This window comes from Anolis sagrei, chromosome 1 (assembly GCF_037176765.1).
Source record: "Anolis sagrei isolate rAnoSag1 chromosome 1, rAnoSag1.mat, whole genome shotgun sequence".
Lineage (NCBI taxonomy): Eukaryota > Metazoa > Chordata > Lepidosauria > Squamata > Dactyloidae > Anolis > Anolis sagrei.
In genome coordinates, this window is record NC_090021.1 from 120,086,508 (window position 1) to 120,108,348 (window position 21,841).

General features: G+C 43.0%; 1 protein-coding gene across 2 annotated transcripts in view; it reads left to right on the forward strand.

The window, feature by feature from the left end:
* The first annotated feature begins 966 nt into the window (after window positions 1-966).
* Window positions 967-21,841, forward strand: part of PXDN (peroxidasin) — a 103,244-nt gene continuing 82,369 nt past the window's right edge. For both annotated transcript variants that reach the window (XM_060752735.2, XM_060752736.2), the window contains exon 1: window positions 967-1,529. In XM_060752735.2, the coding sequence (XP_060608718.2) occupies window positions 1,252-1,529 (278 nt within the window). In that variant the 5' untranslated portion in view covers window positions 967-1,251. The remainder of the gene's footprint in view (window positions 1,530-21,841) is intronic.

A 21,841-nucleotide genomic window follows, 5' to 3' on the forward strand; every position in this document is an offset into this window, starting at 1 on the left:
AGACAGCTAATCACCTCTCAACAAAGGATATTCCCAGGCAGTAAGAAGCCCCACGTTAAAACTGCTAGGCCATTAAATGCTAATCAAGGTGGCCAATTGAAACATTCACACCTACTTCAAACAGACAAGAGTTTTTTCTCTCACCCTGAACATTATTCCACAGACATATAAAACCCACTAGCCTGCTTTCCAGCAGACCCCACAACCTCTGAGGATGCCTGCCAGAGATGCAGGTGAAATGTCAGGGGAGAATGATTCTCGAACACGGGCAGACAGCCCTGGGTTATCTGGGTCCACATTGCCATACATCCCAGTTCAAAGCAGAAAATGTGGGATTTTATTGAGTAATGTGGAAAGGCCCTGGGTTATCTGAGTCCACACTGCCATATAATCCAGTTCAAAGCAGAAAATGTGGGATTTTATTGAGTAATGTGGAAGGGCCCTGGGTTATCTGAGTCCACACTGCCATATAATCCAGTTCAAAGCAGAAAATGTGGGATTTTATTGAGTAATGTGGAAGGGCCCTGGGTTATCTGAGTCCACACTGCCATATAATCCAGTTCAAAGCAGAAAATGTGGGATTTTATTCAGCTGTGTAGAAGGAAGTCTTAGACACTTGGACTGTCATGGCTGGGGCCCTTCCAGACAGCCATATAACCCAGCATATCAAGGCAGTAAATCCCACAATATTTGCTTTAATCTGAGTGCACACTCAGATAATGTGGGATTTCCTGCCTTGATGTCCTGGGATAGAGGGCTGTGTGGAAGGGCCCTGGGTTATCTGAGTCCACACGGCCATGTAAGCCAGTTCCAAGCAGAGAATGTGGGATTTTATGAAGATGTGTGGAGGGGGCCCCAGGTGGGAAGGCAAGGATGGGGAGGGGGAGAGAGGGAGGAGTTTCGGGAGGGAGGGAGTGTGTGCTCCTTTTAGCCCCGCCCACAGGTCCCCCTCCCCTTTCCCCTCCTGTAAGGAAAGAGAGTGAGAGAGAGAGAACGCGAGCGGGGGCGCGCGCCACCCCTTTTCCTCGAGGAAGCTCTGCCTCTGGGGCCGGGGAGAGAGAGCGAGAGAGAGAGAGGGCGGTCCCTCTGCTTCTGCTTCTTCTTCCCTCGCCCTCCTCCTTCCAGGCGGTGTGGTGAGCTGGGGCCGGGCTCGCTCCCCTCCGTCCATTCGTCCGTCCCTTCTTTGCACTGGCGCCCTTTCTTCCTGCTGGTCCCGCTCCAAGCAGGGCAGCCGGTCTCTCTGTCGTGGGCATGGCCCGGCAGCGGCGCCACGGGCACTCAGGGGACAGAGGAGCCCCCTTCCTCTTCTTCTTCCTCCTCCTGCTCCTCTTCTCCCTGCCCTTGGCCTCCCCGCAGCAGCAGCAGCATCCCCCTCCTCCGCCCGCCCCTTCCTCGGCGCAGCGGGGCAGCAGCGGCAGCAGCAGCAGTGTGTGGTGCCCGAGCCGGTGCCTCTGCTTCCGGACCACGGTGCGCTGCATGCACCTCGCCCTCGAGAGCGTCCCCGCCGTCTCGCCCCAGACCTCCATCCTGTAAGTCAAGGGAGCCCAAGGGGCGGGGAGGGGCAAGGCAGGGAGGGGGGCCTCCTCTCCTAGGCCAAAGCGAGACCCTCCCCTCCTTCCCCCTTCTTTGTCTCCTGGCTGCAGTCAAGGCAGTCTCGAATGGGCGCAGTGGGGCTCCACGGCACTTTAGGACCTCATCCAGCATCTATTACCCGCTTTCCAGCAGTTGCAGCCTCCTGCAGAGCCTCGCCTTTAAGCTGGAGGAGGCAGCAACTGGGTTTAAAGTGGATCCATGCTCTAGTGCAGGCATATGCAAGCTTGGACCCTCTAGGGACTTCAACTCCCATCATTCCTCACAGCCTCAGTCCCCTTCCTTTCCCCCCTCAGCCGCTCTTCTATTTTGCACAACAAAAAGAGGGTTTGCACTGCCATGATTTCCATAAAGGAATGATGGGAGTTGAAGTCCAAAACACCTGGAGGGCCCAAGCTTGCCTATGCCTAGTCTTCACTGTACAATGAATGCACCTTGGTATCATCTTAACCCCTATGGGATCCTGGGAGTTGTTTTTCTTCTTCAGCCTTCTCTGCCAGAGTATTAGGGCCACCTCACCTAACTCCATATGGCATGATGCCATAGCACTGAAGTGTGGTCAAACTGCATGCCTTCTACTACAGTGTCAAAATCAGGCATCCTCAACTGTAGCCCTCCAGCTCTTTGGGCCTCCAACTCTCAGAAGTTGGAGGCCCAAAGCCATTGGGATTTTGGCCTGCATTAATAGGAGTCTAGTGTGTAAATCAGTGGTTCTCAACCTGTGGGTCCCTAGGTATTTTGGCCTTCAACTTCCAAACATCCTAACAGCTCGTAAACTGGCTGGGATTTCTGGGAGTTGTAGGGCAAAACACCTAGGGACCCACAGGTTGAGAACCACTCGCCTTGGTCAGACCATACCTGGAATATTTTGTCCAGTTCTGGGCACTGCAGTTGATGGAAGATGTTGACAATCTGGAGCCCTTGTGGACAACAAGTTAAACATGAGCCAACAATGTGCTGGGGCAGTTAAAAAACCCAATGGGATTTTGGCCTGCATCAATAGGAGTCTAATGTCTAGATCCAGAGAAGTAATGCTACTCTTTTCTGCCTTGGCCAGACCACATCTGGAATACTGTGTCCAATTCTGGGCACCACAATTGAAGGGAGATGTTGACAAGCTGGAATGTGTCCAGAGGAGGGCAACTACAATGAACAAGTGCCTGGAGAACAAGGCTGTCAGGAGTGTCTTAAAGAGCTGGGCATGTTTAGCCTGAAGAAGAGAAGGCTGATAGGAGACATTATGAGGGCCATCTATCTTCTATGTATATAATAAAAGTCAAAGTTTGTATGCGGCGGGCAAAAGTGTGGCGGTGTGGCGGGAGGAGTATGTGCCAGCGTTCTGATTGGCTGCAGCTGTGGTGCTATTTGCATATGGTCTCTGATTGGCCAGCTTCAAGAGGAGCCCCTGGGGGAGAAAAGAGTTCATGACAGAAACGGGAACATGAGAAGGAAATTTGCATATGTTCTCTGATTGGCCAGCCTCAATTCCAAGATTCCAAGATGACAAAGAGAGGAAAGGAAAAGGCCAGAGGGGGCGGAGTCAGAAAATTACCAATACAGACCAAACTTGTCACACAGAGCCCCCCACGACCCACTCTACATCCTACTGCAGTTTGGAGGAGGATGGACCATGGATGATGGGACTTGCAGTTCCATCACTCACGTTCTGAGACCACTGTTAACTGCATCAAATGACTGATCAGGACCAAACTTGGCACATAGACCTCTCATGACCTACTTTACGTCCTGGTGTGGTTTGGCCGGGGATGGACCATGGATTATGGGACTTGCAGTACCTTTGCTGAATTCTTGAGACCACTGCAACCCTCATTCAATTATCGATAAAGACCAAACTTGGCACACTGAGTCTCCATGATGCACTCTACATCCTGGTGCAGTTTGGAAGAGGATGCACCATTGACGATGGGACTTGCAATACCTGCACTCCCTTCCTAAGACCATTACAACTGCCAACAATGATCGATCAGGACCACCATTCACACAGAGAGCCCGCATGACCCACTCTACATCCTGGTGCGGTTTGGAAGAATTTGACAATGGATGATGGGACTTGCAGTCACTTCACTCACTTCCTGAGACCACTGAGACCCTCGCCAATGACTGATCAAGAGCAAACTTGGCACACAGAGTCCCCATGTGCACTTTCGAGGAGGACAGACCATGGATGATGGGACTTCAAGTACCTCCACTCCCTTCCCAAGACGGCTGCAACCCTCATCTAATGTCTGATCAAGACCAAACTTGGCACACAGAGCCCCCATGACCCACTCTACATCCCGATACTGTTTGGAGGAGGACGGACGATGGATGATGGGACTTCCAGTACCTAAACTCACTTTCTGAGACCACTGTGACCCTTATCCAATATTTGATCAAGAACAAAACTTAGCACACAGAGCCCCCACAACCCACTCTCCATTCTGGTGCAATTTGGAGGAGGATGGACCACAAATGATGGGACTCGCAGTACCTTCATTAACTTCCTGAGACCACTGCGAGCCATATAAATAACTGATAAAGACCAACCTTGATACACAATTCCTTTCTCAAAAAACCCGGGCAGCGCCGGGTCCCCAAGTTAGTCTATAAATATATGAGAAGAAGCCATAGGGATGAGGGAGCAGGTTGTTTTCTGCTGACCTGGAGACTAGGACATGGGAAAACGGCTCCAAACTACAGGAAAGGAGATTCCATCTGAACAAGAGGAAGAACTTCCTAACTGTGAAAGCTGTTCAGCAGTGGAACTCTCTTCCCCGGAGTGTAGTGGAGGCTCCATCTTTGGAGGCTTTTAGGCAGAGGCTGGATGGCCATCTGTTGGGGGTGCTTTGAATGCCATTTTCCTGCTTCTTGTCAGTGGGTTGGACTGGATGGCCCACGAGGTCTCTTCCAGTTCCATGATTCTTTGAATCTATGATTCTAAGTCTTAGCCAGTTTGTTGAATGATCAGGAATTGTGGAAGTTGGAGGCCCAAACAGTTGGAGGGCCCTAGTTTGAGGATGCCTGATGTGGATGCTGCCTTCATTGGGCATCAGGGAGGTTTGAAGTGATGGGGTTGAAGTTGAGTTATTCACCCCACTTTCAAGGCGCATTAAAACTTTTTTTCTGGGTATATTCACATATAAGTCTAGGAATTTTAGTCAAAAAATTAACCCTCCCCAAACCCATTGTCGGCTTATCAACAGGTCAGTGTATGTACTACAGTCTCATAGTCAGAAGAGACTGCAAGGTTTATCCAGTCCAGCCCGTCATAGAGGAACACCCAATCAAAGCACTCCCAACAGATAGCCTGGCCTTCCAGCCTCTGTTTAAAAACCTCCAGAGAATGATACTCCACCACCCTCCCATGGGAAGCTGGGGCTGACAGATTTGAGCTCACCCTGTCTTGTGGATTTGAACTGTAGACTTTCAGGTCAGCAGTTCAGCCAGCACAAGGGCTTAATCCATTGTGCCACCATAGAGCCTATGGCTCTAATGTAGTGGTTCTCAACCTTTCTAATGCTTTGACCCCCAAACATAAAATTATTTTTGTTGCTACTTCATAACTGTCATTTTGCTATTGTTGATGTATTTTCATTCACTGGATCAAATTTGGCACAAATACTCAAATTTAAATACTGGTGGGGTTGGGGGAATTGATTTTGTCATTTGGGAGATGTAGTTGCTGGGATGTATAGTTCACCTACAATCAAAGAGCATTCTGAACTCCACCAACGATGGAATTGAACCAAAGTTGGCACACAGAACTCCCATGACCAACAGGAAATCCTGTTTGGTGGGCATTGACCTTGAGTTTTTGGAGTTGTAGTTCACCTACATCCAGAGAGCACTGTGGACTCAAACAATGATGGATCTGGACCAAACTTGGCAGGAATGCTCAATATGCCCAAATATCAACACTGGTGGAGTTTGGGGAAAATAGACCTTGACATTTGGGAGTTGTAGTTGCTGGGATTTATAGTTCACCTACAATCAAAGAGCATTCTGAAGCTCAGCAACGATAGAATTGGGCCAGACTTCCCACACAGAACCCCCATGACCAACCAAAAATACTGTGTTTTCTCATGGTCTTTCGTGACCCCTCTGACACCCCCTCGCGACCCCCCCTCCCAGGAGTCCCGACCCCCAGGTTGAGAAACACTGCTCTAATGACTTGCTGTTTTGGCTACTGTGTCACCTTTAGGACTAGTGGAAGACACTGGATCCTTTGCAGGGTCGAAAGTAGAAGTGCCAGCTTCTGTATAACGAATGAGAAAGGGCACCAACAGCATGCCCTCGACCTCAGGCAGCAAAATGCCCTCAGCCAGCACTGATGTCATTGGAAAACATCTGCATAGAGCAGTGCTGGGTGGTTTGGCTTCCCTCCTTCCTCTCTCTCTCTCTCTCTCTCTCTCTCCCCCCCCCCCCTCTTTCTTTCCTCTTTATTCCGGAGAGTTTGAGTTTGATTCTACCGCTTGAAGGTCTTTGTGTGGCTTTGTGCTCTCCAGGAATGTAACCACTCGCTTGAGCTCTGTGGCTTTTCCAAGTCACTGGTCTCTGAAGCCTCTTTGTTGTTGGCGCTTTCCAAACTCCCAACAGTTCCTTTCTGGTTTGAATGTCGGATTAAAGGTGTTGCGGGGATATGCAGAGACTGCTCTAATTGGGCTGTTTTAATTGTTTTTGATGCCCCTTTGATCAAGGAATCTTGCCATTACAGAGCTGTGGTTTGCATTTTCAATGGGGAGATTGTGGGTTACTTATGTGTTTCCTTAAAAAACATAAGCATAGGCTTGAAACATGAATGCTTGAGCTATTTTTTTTTATAAAGAGGGCTCTCTCCTTCCACCTTTCCATCACAAGTGAAAAGTTAAAAACACAATTCTTGCTAGTGACTCCAGAAGTGGCAGGCTTCCTCCAAGAGAGCGGGTCTTTCCTCTTTGTTTCTGCTTGTACAGCCGTAAAATATACAAGAAGGAGCCTGTGCTGAATTATAGCAGGAGAAGAAAGGGTCCTTGATCTGGCAGAGATTTATGGTCCTGCTTAATGTTATATACTGCATGAATCTCGGTGACATCACAGCACACGTTCTCTGAGAATTGAGGTATTCTGGCGCACACAGCAAAGAGTGCAAAGAGTTCAGCCAGTGAATGGGGGAGTGGGAAATTCAGTTGTTATGGGAATGTTTGGCTCTTCTGTTTTGAGTCCTCTTCAACATTCATTTGTATGAGATTCCTTTACGTTTCCTTTACTTGAATGTGTTCTGAAGTTATACATTTCTTCAAGGTTCGCCTGTGGAAATCAAGCAAACACAGAGCTGAGGGCCTTTCTAGACAAGCCCGATATCCCAGGATCTGATCCCAAGCTTTCTGCTTTAAACTAGATTATATGAGTCCCCACTGCCAGATAATCTGGGATAAACAGAAAACCTGGGATCAGATTCTGGGATATAGAGCCTGTCCGGAAGGTCCCTGAGATAAAGCTGTCCTTTTGGGGAGTTAGGTGCAGGTTAGAAATTTATTATTATTATTATTATTATTATTATTATTATTATTACTACTACTACTACTACTACTACTACTATTTTACTGACACAAAAACACAGTATGTTACAGCAAATGAGATCTATATGCTGGATTTTGTATCACAAAATAACAAGTCGAACACTTCCCAAGCGTCTAGGACTGTGTGATGTATTTTCGAATGATGTGCACAGATGCAATAAAGGTGGCCTTTTGCAGTTGACAGATCGTGATTTTGTCAATACCAGCTGAGATTTTATGGCACAACACTCAGTGTGCCGATGACCACTGGGACCACCTGAACTGGTTTATGCCAGAGCCTTTCCAGTTCGGCTTTGAGGTCTTGATAACGGCTGAGTTTTTCCTGTTGTTTTTTCCTCAATGCGACTGTGACCTGGTATGGCGACATCAATAATCCAGACTTTAGTAGTAGTACTACAGTAGAGTCTCACTTATCCAACCTTTTCTCATCCAATGTTCTTTATTATCCAATGCAGTCTGCCTCCTGCCCAGACCCACAGCTGTTTTAAATACATTGTGATGTTTTGGTGCTACATTCGTAAATACAGTAGTTACTACATAATGTTATCTTTTGATTTGTTGTAAAACATGATGCTTTGGTGCTTAATTTGTAAAATCATAATGTAATTTGACGTTTAATAGGCTTTTCCTTAATCAATCCTTATTATCCAACATTTTCCCTTATCCAATGTTCTGCTGGCCCGTTTATGTTGGATAATAGAATCATAGAATCATAGAATCAAAGAGTTGGAAGAGACCTCATGGGCCATCCAGTCCAACCCCCTGCCAAGAAGCAGGAATATTGCATTCAAATCACCCCTGACAAATGGCCATCCAGCCTCTGCTTAAAAGCTTCCAAAGAAGGAGCCTCCACCACACTCCGGGGCAGAGAGTTCCACTGCTGAACGGCTCTCACAGTCAGGAAGTTCTTCCTAATGTTCAGATGGAATCTCCTCTCTTGTAGTTTGAAGCCATTGTTCCGCGTCCTAGTCTCCAAGGAAGCAGAAAACAAGCTTGCTCCCTCCTCCCTGTGGCTTCCTCTCACATATTTATACATGGCTATCATATTTCCTCTCAGCCTTTTCTTCTTCAGGCTAAACATGCCCAGTTCCCTAAGCCGCTCCTCATAGGGCTTGTTCTCCAGACCCTTGATCATTTTAGTCGCCTTCCTCTGGACACATTCCAGCTTGTCAATATCTCTCTTGAATTGTGGTGCCCAGAATTGGACACAATATTCCAGAATTGGACACAAAACAGAATAGAGGGGTAGCATTACTTCCTTAGATCTAGACACTATGCTCCTATTGATGCAGGCCAAAATGCTATTGGCTTTTTTTGCCGCCACTTCACATTGTTGGCTCATGTTTAACTTGTTGTCCACGAGGACTCCAAGATCTTTTTCACACGTACTGCTCTCGAGCCAAGCGTCACCCATTCTGTATATTTCCATTTCATTTTTTCTGCCAAAGTGGAGTATCTTGCATTTGTCACTGTTGAACTTCATTTTGTTAGTTTTGGCCCATCTCTCTAATCTGTCAAGATCGTTTTGAATTCTGCTCCTGTCCTCTGGACTATTGGCTATCCCTCCCAATTTGGTGTCGTCTGCAAACTTGATGATCATGCCTTCTAGCCCTTCATCTAAGTCATTAATAAAGATGTTGAACAGGACCGGGCCCAGGACGGAACCCTGCGGCACTCCGCTCGTCACTTCTTTCCAAGATGAAGAGGAAGCATTGGTGAGCACTCTCTGTGTTCGTCCACTTAACCAATTACAGATCCACCTCACCGTAGTTTTGCCTAGCCCACATTGGACTAGTTTCCTTGCCAGAAGGTCATGGGGGACCTTGTCGAAGGCCTTACTGAAATCCAGGTACGCTACATCCACGGCATTCCCCGCATCTACCCAGCTTGTAGCTCTATCGAAGAAAGAGATCAGATTAGTCTGGCATGACTTGTTTTTGATAAATCCATGTTGACTATTAGCGATGACTGCATTTGTTTCTAAGTGTTTGCAGACCGCTTCTTTAACAATCTTTTCCAGAATCTTGCCTGGTATCGACGTGAGGCTGACCGGACGGTAGTTGTTGGGGTCATCCTTTTTTCCCTTCTTGAAGATTGGGACCACATTGGCCCTCCTCCAATCTGCTGGAACTTCTCCCGTTCTCCAAGAACTCTCAAAGATGGTTGCCAATGGTTCCGAAATGACTTCCGCTAGTTCCTTCAATACTCTGGGGTGTAATTGATCTGGCCCTGGGGACTTGAACTCATTAAGAGCGGCGAGGTATTCCTGGACGACTTCTTTCCCAATTTGGGGTTGGATGTCCTCCAATCCCTCATCCACTCCATCTTGCTGAGGTTGAAGACTCTCTTTTTGTGAGAAGACCGAGGCAAAGAAGGCATTAAGTAGTTCTGCCTTTTCCCTATCCCCTGTCAGCATTGCGCCATCTTCTCCTTGAAGAGGTCCTATCGCCTCCTTGTTTTTCCTTTTTCTACTGACATAAGAATAGAAGCCCTTTTTATTGTTTTTAATGTCCCTGGCAAGTCTGAGCTCGTTTTTTGCTTTAGCCTTGCAGACCTTTTCCCTACAGGTGTTGGCTATTTGTTTGAATTCTTCTTTGGTGATTTCTCCCTTTTTCACTTCTTGTGCATGTCTCTTTTGTGTCTTAGCACAGTTAGAAGTTCTTTGGACATCCATTCTGGCTTCTTTGCACTTGTCCTATTTTTTCTCTTTGTTGGCACGGTTTGCAATTGCACCTTGAGTATTTCGCTCTTGAGAAATTCCCATCCATCCGTAACTCCCTTGTCTTTTAGTATCAGTGTCCACGGAATGCTGCTCAGCGTTTCCTTCATTTTTTGGAAATCAGCTCTCCTAAAGTCCAAAATGCGGGTTTGACTTGTCTTAGTTTTGGCCTTCCTTTGTACCTCAAATTGCAGGAGCACATGGTCACTTGCCCCTAAGGATCCTACCACTTTGACCGCATCGATCAGGTCCTCCGCATTTGTTAGGATGAGATCAAGAGTAGCCAATCCCCTTGTTGCCTCTTCTACCTTCTGGACCATGAAATTGTCTGCAAGGCAAGCGAGGAATTTGTTGGACCTTGTACTCTTGGCCGAGTTTGTTTTCCAGCAAATATCGGGATAGTTGAAATCGCCCATGACTACTACATCTCTTCTCTGTGCCTGTTTGGTCAACTGTTGGCAGAAGACTTCATCAAGTTCTTCCTCCTGGCTTGGGGGTCTGTAGTAGACGCCTACGACATCTTTTTGAGTCCCAGTTCCCTTGATTCTTATCCAGATGATTTCAAGCTGGTTTCCCAGATTGCTGTCTTGAATCTCTTCTGCAGCATAAGAGTTTTTGACATATAAGGCTACTCCGCCTCCTCTCCCCTTTGTTTGGTTTCTGTGAAAGAGGTTATACCCCTCGATATCTACATTCCAGCGATAGGAGTCATCCCACCAGGTTTCAGTGATCCCTATGATATCATATTTGTGGTGTTGTGCTAAAAGTTGGAGACTCTGCTGTATTATTATTATTTCCTGTTGCATAATTAATGTGCTTTTATAGATGTGAAGTGGCACTGTGATATGTGAAAGAAATAACGATCTATTAAAGACAGAAGCACAGCAATATTGTTTGAGCATGGGAACAGTCTGAATTGTGAGTTGCTGTGGATTTTCTGGGCTGTATGGCCATGTTCCAGAAGCATTCTCTCCTGACGTTTTGCCTGCATCTATGGCAGGCATCCTCAGAGGTTGTGAGGTCTATTGGAAACTAGGAAAATGGGGTTTATATATTAATGAGGTTCCCCCAGACAGTTAGAAATAGTTATGCCATTGGATTGTTGTAGGTTTTTTGGGCTGTATGGCCATGTACTAGAAGCATTCTCTCCTGACGTTCCCCCACATCTATGGCAGGTATCCTCAGAGGTTGTGAGGACATGTCCATACAGCCCCAAATACCTACAACAACCCAGTGAGTCTGGCCATGAAAGTCTTCAACACTACAGTGTTAGTCTATTCAATTCTAATCAAGGTGGCAAATTGCAACATTCACATTCACCTCAAACATACAAGAGTTCTTTCTCCAACCTTGGACATTCCACAGATATATAAACCCCACTTGCCTAGTTTCCTACAGATCTCACAACCTCTGAGGATGCCTGCCATAGATGTGGGTGAAACGTCAGGAGAGAATGCTTCTGGAACTTGGTCATACAGCCCAGAAAGCTCACAACAACCCAGTGATTCCGGCCACAAAAGTCTTTGACAAGACCGAGTCTGAATAATTTGCCTGGAAAATAATTTCAGATTCCTAGAATCCTGCAATGAATTTGTAGGAGCCAGCCTTCTACAGGGCTGTATAAACATTTTAAATTTCCAGGCTGCCAGGTGCCTGAGATTTTCCAAGGCCTGTGTTTTGGCACTGATAATTTTGTGTGTGTATGCCTGCGTGTTTTAAAGCACTTTTTAGGTTTTGCCCTTTACTTCAAAGAACAAAAACCACACACTTTTCATACTTGCAGAGTTCATGTTCTTTTAGGCGACTATTCCAGCATTTCTGCTTATGTTTTGCTTGAGTTATATGAGGACTTTTGGGTGGAAAGAATAACTAGCACTTGATCAATACGTATTGACACAGAAATAAGTTCTGGGTGTTACTGGGGCTTATTTCCAGGTAAATGTGTTTAAGATCAAAACTTAATTTTATAAAAACAGGTTTTAGCCGTAAGAGTTTCCTGTGACCCTACTGTGAAAATCTGTTTTAGACTTTTAAAAACCTTTAAGAATGTCTTCCTTTGTTTCAGACTTTTTTGAAAAAATGACTACAAATGAAAAGTGCGATTATTTTGCCATAGCTGAAACTTTGGCTCCCTGCGCAGCATTTTGGCAGGCTCTGGTTAATCCTGCAGAAGTTGTAAAGAAATTAACTGACTAGTGCAGGAAGTGGGTGGCTAATGTTTCTTGCATTGAAAAGAAAGTGCATTTGCAGAGCACTGTTATAGTGGTCAACGTCCTTTGTTCCATTTCCTGTCATTCCATTTTGCGAGGGATCTTGAATGCTGTTCATGCTGTTATTGTCGCTCGTTTTTATTTATTCTTTTATGGCAACACATGCCTGAAGGTTTGGAGATAGATGTCAGACACATAGTCTGCAGTTTGATGTAAATTCGGTGTCTGAATTCAAAGAGCTTCTTAGTAAAGCATCAGTAATGACAACATTTAAATAAGGAGAAGTCTGTGTTCAAAAAGTTTAGGAAGGGATTCTCTTCCCATGGGCTTTGGACCCTGAGGTGGGAGAGGGGCATTTTCCCCTAGGTATGTGGATATGTGTGCATCTGCAAGTTGCTTGCCAACTTCTGGCAACTCAATCAATTTCATAAGGCTTTCCTAGGCAAGGAATACTTAAAGGTAGTTTGCTAGTTCCTTTCTCTGAAATATAGCTACAGTGGGTAGTTGTGAATTTTCTGGACTGTATTGCCATGTTCCAGACTCATTCTCTTCTGTCACATTTCATCTGCATTTATGGCAGGTATCCTCAGAGGTTGTGCGGTCTGTTGGAAACAAGGCAAGTGTGGTTTATATTTCTGTGAAATGTCAGGGTGGGAGAAAACTCTTGTCTGCTGGAGGCAAGTGTGAACGCTGCATTTGATCACTTTGATTAGCATTTAATGGCCCAGGTGTTTCAAGGCTTCTTACTGCCTGGGGAAATCCTTTGTTGGGAGGTGTTTCACTGGCCCTGATTGTTTCTTGTCTGGAATTCCCCTGTTTTTGAGCGTTGTTATTTATTTACTGCTATGATTTTAGAGTATTTTAATACTGGTAGCCAGATTTTGTTCATTTTCATGGTTTCTTCCTATTTGTTGAAATTGTCCACAGACCTTGAAACTGCTAGGCCATTGAATGCTAATCAAGGTGACCAATTGCAACATTCACACTTGCCTCAAACAGACAAGAGTTCTTTCCTTCACCCTGGATATTCCACAGATACATTCACCCAATTTTTCTAGTTTCCAACAGACCTTACAATCTTAGAGGATGCCTGCCATAGATGCAGGTGAAATGTCAGGAGAGACTACCTCTGGAACATGGCAATACAGCCCATAAAACTCACAGCAACCCAGTGATTCTGACCATTAAAGCCTTCAACAAAATATATATAGCTACAGTATTTGGTATTCTTTTGTCATCTCCTATTCAAGTACTAACTAAGGCTGGCCATTCTTAGCTTCAAGTCTAGGCTCCATACCACTGGAGAAATTATACTGTTTAGCAGGCATTGCACCACCTAATATCTGCCAGAAAGCAGTAGCCTATAATGAAAAGACCAAGACATTGACATCTCCATCCTATCTTCTGTTCTAATATCAGCCAGCACGCCAATGCCTTAAATCAAGAAATAGCATTCTAAGATCTACAGGGATACTCGCAGGAACACCTCAGCAAGTGAGAGTCCAAAAGTGGCAGGCTAAAACCTGGAACCTCAAGCCATGGCTGATACCGGATGAGAAACTCCCTCCTGGGCACACAGAAGACTGGGCGACTTGGAAAGTGCTAAACAGACTGCACTCTAGCACCACGAGATGCAGAGCCAACCTTAAGAAATGGGGCCACAAAGTGGAGTCCACAACATGCAAGTGTGGAGAAGAGCAGACCACAGACCACCTACTACAATGCAACCTGAGCTCTGCCACATGCACAATGGAGGACACCAGAGGCACTCTAAGTGGCCAGCTTCTGGTCAAAAGACATTTAGTATAATGCCCAATTTTTAACTTTATTTGTGTTTTTAAATACATTATAACTGTACACTCAATCTGCTTCTGATATGATAAATATAATCAGACAGGATCCAATGCCTTAAAACATAATGTTTTCTAATTTGAGGGCTACTGTGGCAAATCTTATGGTTTGTTCTGTGGAGTGCAGATAGGTGCCTTTTGGGAATATGATGAAATTGTAGCCTATCTGCCTTCTAATAGAAATTAGCCCAAATTTTAATTACTAGCTGCAGACCAGGGTTCAAATTTCTACTTGGCCATGGAAACCCACTGGAATATGTTGGGTCAATCATATTTTCTCAGCCTCAGAAGAAGGCAATGGCAAGCCTCTCAAGAACAAATCTTACCAAAAATACAAATTACAGTTTTCCTTGTTAGATATCTCTACTTTAAAAATAAATCTTGATATATTTCTTCAAATAGTTCCTGTAGATTTAAGGGCAGTTCATTAGATATTGCTGACTCAGATTCATTTGAAATGGTTGGATGCTCTGCAATCCACATCGTGTTCTGTTTTTCATCCTTTCCACTGTTTAGTTTTTTTTAAGGCCCATGTACAAAGTCACTGTTTCCTTTTTTTTTTACTTAATGAATATGGCTGATAAAAATAGACTTCTTTTTAATCCTCTGTAAAATCAAATTGCTTTTTCACAGAACAATAGATCCATAGCTGGTCCTTTTATATTTATTGGTTTTTGTATTCCATTCTTGGGTAGATACCTTCTCTATTTTAGGCATATCTGTCTTGTTTTACATGTCATGCTGTTCTTTTACATTTATTTTTATTGGTATTTCATGTAATCCTGCCTTCCAGCTGTCAGGTCATCACAGGCTGCTTTGTGCATATGCTTAGTTGTGTTATTCACGGTTGTCTTTTATATTCCTTTTCAGACTTCCAAGCTTTGATTGGAACGTGTTCATATGGGCTTACATGCACATATCCCAAAGAATTTAGTTTCTGGATAAGCCAGCTGTAGCTTTATGGCCATAATCCTATTGTTAGTCTCAGCTGGAGTAGAGGCATGTAATAAATTGGGTTTACATACATCTTGACAGAGGCCCCTTCTACATTATCCCGATATCCCAGGATCTGATCCCAGGTTATGTGTTTTGAACTGGATTATATGAGTTTCCAGTGCCAGATAATCTGGGATCTGATCCTCAGATATAGGGCAGAGAAGATCCAGCCTGAGACTGGATCTACATTGCCCTATAATCCAGTTTCAGGATGTGGATTACTGTATATACTCGAGTATAATCAACCTGAATATAAGCTGAGGCACCTAATTTTACTACAAAAAACTGGGAAAACATCTAGACTCGAATATAAGCCGAGGGTGGGAAATGCAGCAGTTGCTGGTAAATTTCAAAATAAAAATAGATACCAATACAATTACATTAATGGAGGCATTAGCAGGTTAAATGTTTTTGAATATTTACATAAAACTGTAATTTAAGATAAGACTGTCTACCTCTGATTAAACAATTATTCTAACCTTCTTCAGTGTAAATGTGTTTACATATCCTTTCAGTAATAATAAAGAGTAAAATAATAAATGTATTAAAATAATAAAAGAGTAAAATAATGGAAATTTAATAATAGTAACAATAGAGTAAAATAAGAAATGTAATAATAATAGAATAAAATAATAAATATAATAATAGACTATAATGAAATGTAATAAAAATAATAACAGAGTAATATAATAAATAACTTTGACTCGAGTATAAGCCGAGGGGGGCTTTTTCAGCCTTAAAAAGGCCTGAAAAACATGGCTTATACTTGAGTATATGCAGTAACTGCATTGATCTGGTTTATTTGGCAGTGTAGACTGATACAATCCAGTTCAATGGAGTTAATACAAATTCTGAAACTGGATTAGGTTAGTGTAGAGCCAGCATTTGTCTTCATCAGTTGATTCAGCAGGTCTACTTTAGTTAGAATTCCATCCATCATAGTCGAGTGCAATATATACATGATCTTAGGCTCTAGGGTATTCCCATCAGTATATGAATGTGTGTATGACCAGCAGAATCTGTGGGTAAAACTCTTCCCTTGTGTGTGCATTTGACTTATTTGACTTTGTATCTTGACTACAGATGTCTACTACATCATCTGACTGTCAACACACAGACTGTATGATCAATTTTTTTGTCCTCTCTGTGTATCTCTTTATCTATCTACAGCTTCTTTCATTCCTGCAGAGTGGTTACTGTAGACTTTGTTTATCTGGAGAGCTTTTTCTGTTTAATTTCATGTGATATGCATTGCTTGTTTCTCTCTTTGTGGTTGGATTGATAAGGGGTGTCATGTCCTGTTTTTTGTGCTGGAGTTGAGATTTTTCTCTCTGCTCTCTTTATCTCTTCTCTTCCGGAAAATGCATTGCTTCAGCAAAAAATTAAAACAACCAAACACTCCATCATCTTCAAGGACTACCCAGTCCTAGAGGAGTGCATAACTGCTGTAATATGCAAAGTTCTTTGTCTTACAATTGTGGATTTCTTCTTTTAGGGTAAACTATACAGGCATGTCTCTGTATGGTTCTTAAGATAGAAATGTAAAAACTTGCCTGAAACACAAAAATACTGATGTTTGCAATGTGCTAGTTGCTTTGATAGTGCTGGCAACTACCTAATTTTGTTGGATATTTGTATTGCATTTTTATATTCTGTTGACCTTGGATCCTTTATCCCAGAGTTAAACCTGGATGTCTAAGGGACTTCCAGTTCTTAATGTAGGGGATTGACCGGGTTGACCCAGCTGAAGCAAATTCAGGGAATGTTTTTAAGTTTTGGTGCAACTCCAGAGCAGTATGGACAATCTGAACTGGTCCATTGTCCACATGGGCTGATGTTGCGACCCCCCATTTCCCTCAACTGTTGAGAAAAGAGATTTGATTGCAGTAGAGTCAGGCCCTTTCATTGCAGCAGATAACCATGGAGCTCCAGAGAGCTTCTTTCTGTTGCTGGCCACCTTTGCCGACATCTTCTGGAGCTCTCTGGCTGTCTTGTAGTGGTGATGGAGATAGCAATTGTAAAGTGGTGGTCCACCATGACTGAACTGGTTTCACACCCTCTGAACCTTTGGACACTGCCCTGATGCCAATGTAGGACAGACATGGAGAGCATAACTGCCCCTGAGGACAGTCTGAAGTTTTGCTATTCTGGACTGCATCTAGATTTTAATGTGGGTGTAGATGAGCCCCGTGTTAGCCATTGCAAGTGCAGTTTTAGAAAGTGAAGCATGATAGAAATTATAAGAATAAATGATATATTCATGATTATGGGAGCTAAATGTACTGTCCTGTATTACTTACCACTTGTGAATTCAGTAGAAATGTTAATACCAGGCTGTATTTTTGAAACCAAATTTCGAACCACTGCATGTTTTAGCATAGGCAAAGCATTCCCAAATATTGCAGTGGTGTACCTTCTCCAGAAATCCATATTGTTTTTCCTATGAAATATTTTTTTCTTAAATACTGGACTGTGGGTCAACATATTGTGCCAGAAGACATGTCTTCATCGTGTAGTTAAGTTCCAGATCACCCACAATGACAATTTTTCCATTGGGGAGAATCAGGTAGTAGCAGGAATTGGTTCTATAGCTGAAAAACCAGTCATTCTCTGGGACCTCCTGAGTGTCCTATGGCAGTCCCTGCAGATGAGGTCACTTCTGTTTATCCAGCTTCTTTGTTTCCCATTTTGCACTCTACATAAGGAGCGAGTCTTGCAGGGGAAGACATAACAGAATTCTGGCCTCTACAATAATATTTTGGTGTAACTCACAGAATACTAGCCTAGAAGATAGCTCCATGTGAAATTATGTAGATAATGGATCCTTCTGCAAATGGATAGGGTCCTTAAATTGGTAGAGTAGACCAGAGGGTTCCTGCTGGAGGAAGGGGGCATAGGTAATTATTTCCCCTTGATATCTCTGTTTCCTTCAGCCCCTGGTACCATGACCTACACAGTTCTAGTAGGTTGATAGACTATCTGGAACAATGTGGGAGTGGGAATGGGACATGGGAATAAATAACATTTCAGTACACTTTCATAAGTCTGATTCCAGTTCTGTTTCTTAAAATGTTATTTTTCTTTAGTTAAAAGAATTTTCACAACATACTTCGTAACTGAACTGTGAGGTGTTGTTTTAAATTGACATGGTGTTGCACATTTCCACTTCATTAAAATTATTCCTGCCATGTGTGTTTCTGTTCTCAAGAAGTTCTGTGTCAGAAGGAAAGTGAAAAGTGTGCAAGCATCTCTATGCAAGTCTGATGCATCTCTTGTCATGCACCAACACACAGATGTGCCCCTGAGTTTGCAGATGTTGTCTTGACTAAATGTCCTTTTTTAAACAATAATTGCAACCACAATAGCAGTAATGAATGCTGCAAAACATTCCCACAAATCAAAAGGCCCTGTTAGCACTGTTTCAGTTAGAACTTAAGAGAGGTTGGAGATACTCAACTACTTTACTGCATTTAATTGTGGATATAAATTTCAGGCTGGTCTGGAGCAAGAGAGGAGAGCGAATGCTGGCTCAGCTCAAGTGGAATGTCTCAAATGTTTCGGGAGGAAGGAGGGAGGGCGTTGTGACTTCTCATTGGCTGCCAGGTTTGAATTCTTCTTGTTCTGGGGCTCTTACTGTTGCTAAGAGCCAGCTGATTCCTTTGAAAAGAAAATTGAATGAACTTTTAAGACCCAACAGTTAATGGCTTAGAAACTGGAGAAATGTTAGAGACGGTGGGTTTCCTTTCCTTCGCTCTTGACAGCTGCGAGGATACAGTTGTTGCCATCATGTGCTCTCTTCCTCTTGTCTGCTGTATTTATAATCTCCAAAAACACATTGAGAGGGATCCTAATTCCTTAATGTGGGAAAAGAAGGGGCAGTGTTTACTTCTGACCTGAAACCTCCTTGGGAGGTTTTCAGGCAAGCAAAACGTCTTCTTATAGTAGTGAGAATGTGCAGGATTCGAGTTTTAGGAACATGAAGAGAAAAAGAAAACCATGGTTTTGTTTTTCATCACATAACAGCTTAGCAGGATTGGGCTACTCGTGGGGTTTGCTGCTCTGCTGCATATCTAAATGTAATACAGGTTGAGTATCTCTTAGCCAGAAATCTGAAATCTTGAAGGCTTCCAAATCCAAAAGTATCCTTAATAGGAGGGAAAGCTCTCCACAACATTTCAGTGTGCATTTTCAAGAAACAACACATTTTTACTTGCAAATGTGCAGTTTTCTGGATCACAAGTAGATCTGCACAACTTTTTGAGAAAGGGAGACAACAGCACAGGAACCAATAGATTAGATACCAGGAATTAATAAGCAAAGGTGTATTGCATGCTAAGGTTTGGGAGTTGGTTTTTTTAAACTTGCCAAATGTTTTGCTGGAAGTTGACCATAGAATTGTGCTTGGAAACCTAGACATAACACTTTCCTTCAGTAATAGGTGGGTTTATTCCACAATCTCTGTATCACAAGCCATTGTGCATACATTTCTTGTTAGGAGGGGAAAGAAGTCACATCTGTCATTCTGTGAAGAATTTCTAGCAGTAATCTTTTAATTTGAGATGCTGTTCACTTTCTTCACTTTGCAAACATGCCATGCATCTGCTGTAAGAATGCCCAGAATGTAAGCGATCTGTGTTGTGCTGAATGATAAGAATGGCTCCTGTTGAGGCATGGAAGGGCCATTTGTCCCTTGAGAAGCTTTATCCTCAAGAACTTGAGGGAATAGGATATTGACAGTTAATCATGCATGTTCCGAAAGTTAACTGGACACATGGAATTACTGAGAAGATATCATTGCATTTCTGGCATAAGCAAGAGCAAATCTTGTAGTACTAAAATACAAGAAATATATTATGTCATAAGCTTTTGTAGACTCCAATCCATTTAATCAGATACTCAAAGTGATATATTATCTTTAGTTACATGCTTGGCTCCTCATTTGTAGCCCTGAGGCTCATACTACTCACATTACCCATTTCCAGTTGAGTCCCCTTCTTGGACTTGGTCTTTAGCCTTCAAGGTGGCACTTAAAATAAACATGTGGGTATAGTAATGCATGGGCAGTCTTATTAATTATTAAAGTAGATCTGAAATAAGAGAATGTACAAAAAGGATACACTTCCTACAAAAGAGACAGAAACTTCAGTTCCTGAGTATACTAAAGCTATTAGAAGATTTGGGGAAGGCAAACTCTTGCAGCACAAGATTTATGGGCATTTTCTTTCCACATTGCTTTCTAACTTTACAATTTCTTCATACCCCAATATAACATCTCAGTTAAAACCCCTACTCTGTGTCTGCATTCAGTTCTCATCAAACCAAGATACCTATTCAGATCTCATCAATCCCTCCATTCCTAACTGGACCTGTCTTATCTGCTCAAGATTTATTCTGTCTCGCCCCATACTTCTTCCTAGTCTTTTCAGTCCTATCTACCATATATAATCATGTTTAAATCAACCTTCTGTATAAGCTGAAGGGAAGTTTTGGGAGCAAAAATATGGATTTTTATGATCCCTGGATAAAATGAGGGTCATTCCATTTAGAGGAGAAATGCCCCTGGTCACTGCTGCCATTTCCCTTCCCAGGCATTCAGAAAATGTAGAAGTAGCATCACGCTTTTGAAGAACATTCTGAGAGTGCCTTGGACTGCAAGAAGATCAAACCAGTAAATACTCCAGGAAATAAGGCCCAACTGCTCAGTGGACAGAAGAATATTAGAGGCATAGATGAAGTACTGGGGCCACATAATGAGAAGTCAGGGAAGGCTTGGAGAAGACAATGATGCTGGGGGAAAAGAAAGAAAAAAGAAAGAGAGGCTGACCAAGGGCAAGATGGATGGATGTTATCCTTGAAGTGACTGGCTTGACTTTGAAGGAGCTGGGAGTGGCCAGGGCCAACAGGGAGCTCTGGTGTAGACTGGTCCATGAGGTCATAAAGAATAAGAAGTGATTGAAGGAATAAACAACATCAAAGCATCATAGAGCATCATAGAAGGGGTCAGTATTTATTTTAGGTTCTTCTAGAACAGACAAAACTCTCTTCTCTATTTTTTGGTAAGAGTTAAAATGCAATACTCACATGTGCTAGTGAATAGCTGTTTTAGGTTGAGGAACTGTCTGTATGCAAGTACAGGACTAGTACTTGCATGCAGTGTGATTGCATGCCCTATTCAGCAGTGTTCCCTCCTCCTTCAGTAGTTTTGGCCCACTGCAAAGTGATGGAGGGAAAAAAGGAATGGGATAATTAGGAATGGATATGCAAGTACAGGACTAGTACTTGCATGCAGTATGATTGCATGCCCTATTCAGCAGTGTTCCCTCCTTCAGTAGTTTTGGCCCACTGCAAAGGGATGGAGGGAAAAAAGGAATGGGATAATTAGCATCTATTCATGACCTTTTGCTTGCTTCTGCTTTTTACAGAAAATTTAAATACCTTCTATATTTAGACATTGGAGCACAAAAGACCAGTTCCTAGAAAGATCATTTTTTTCTTTTAAAGACTTAAAAAAGGTTGGATATTATTTTGTATCTCGCCTAAGATCTACTGTTAAATAGAATGCATACAACTACACTTTCCTTTGAATTATTTTTCTTCAGTTTTATGAGGTTTTTAATAGCTGACTATTTCTTGCTTTCTTTTTCATGATGAATTCTGTGGTTTAATTTTTAATCTGTTCGGAATGATAAAAGCATAGAGACTTTTATCCAGGAATTAAATCAATATTCATATGAACATTACTTGTGTTGTATTGAGTAGCCCTCAAAAAACTCTGCCTTCTTGCACTCACTTTACTTACATACTTACTTACTTACTTACTTACTGCATTTATATACCACGTTTCTCACCTTTGGGGGAACTCAAAGTGGTATACATTAAGAAATGACAAGATTAAATACCAACATATATACAAAACAA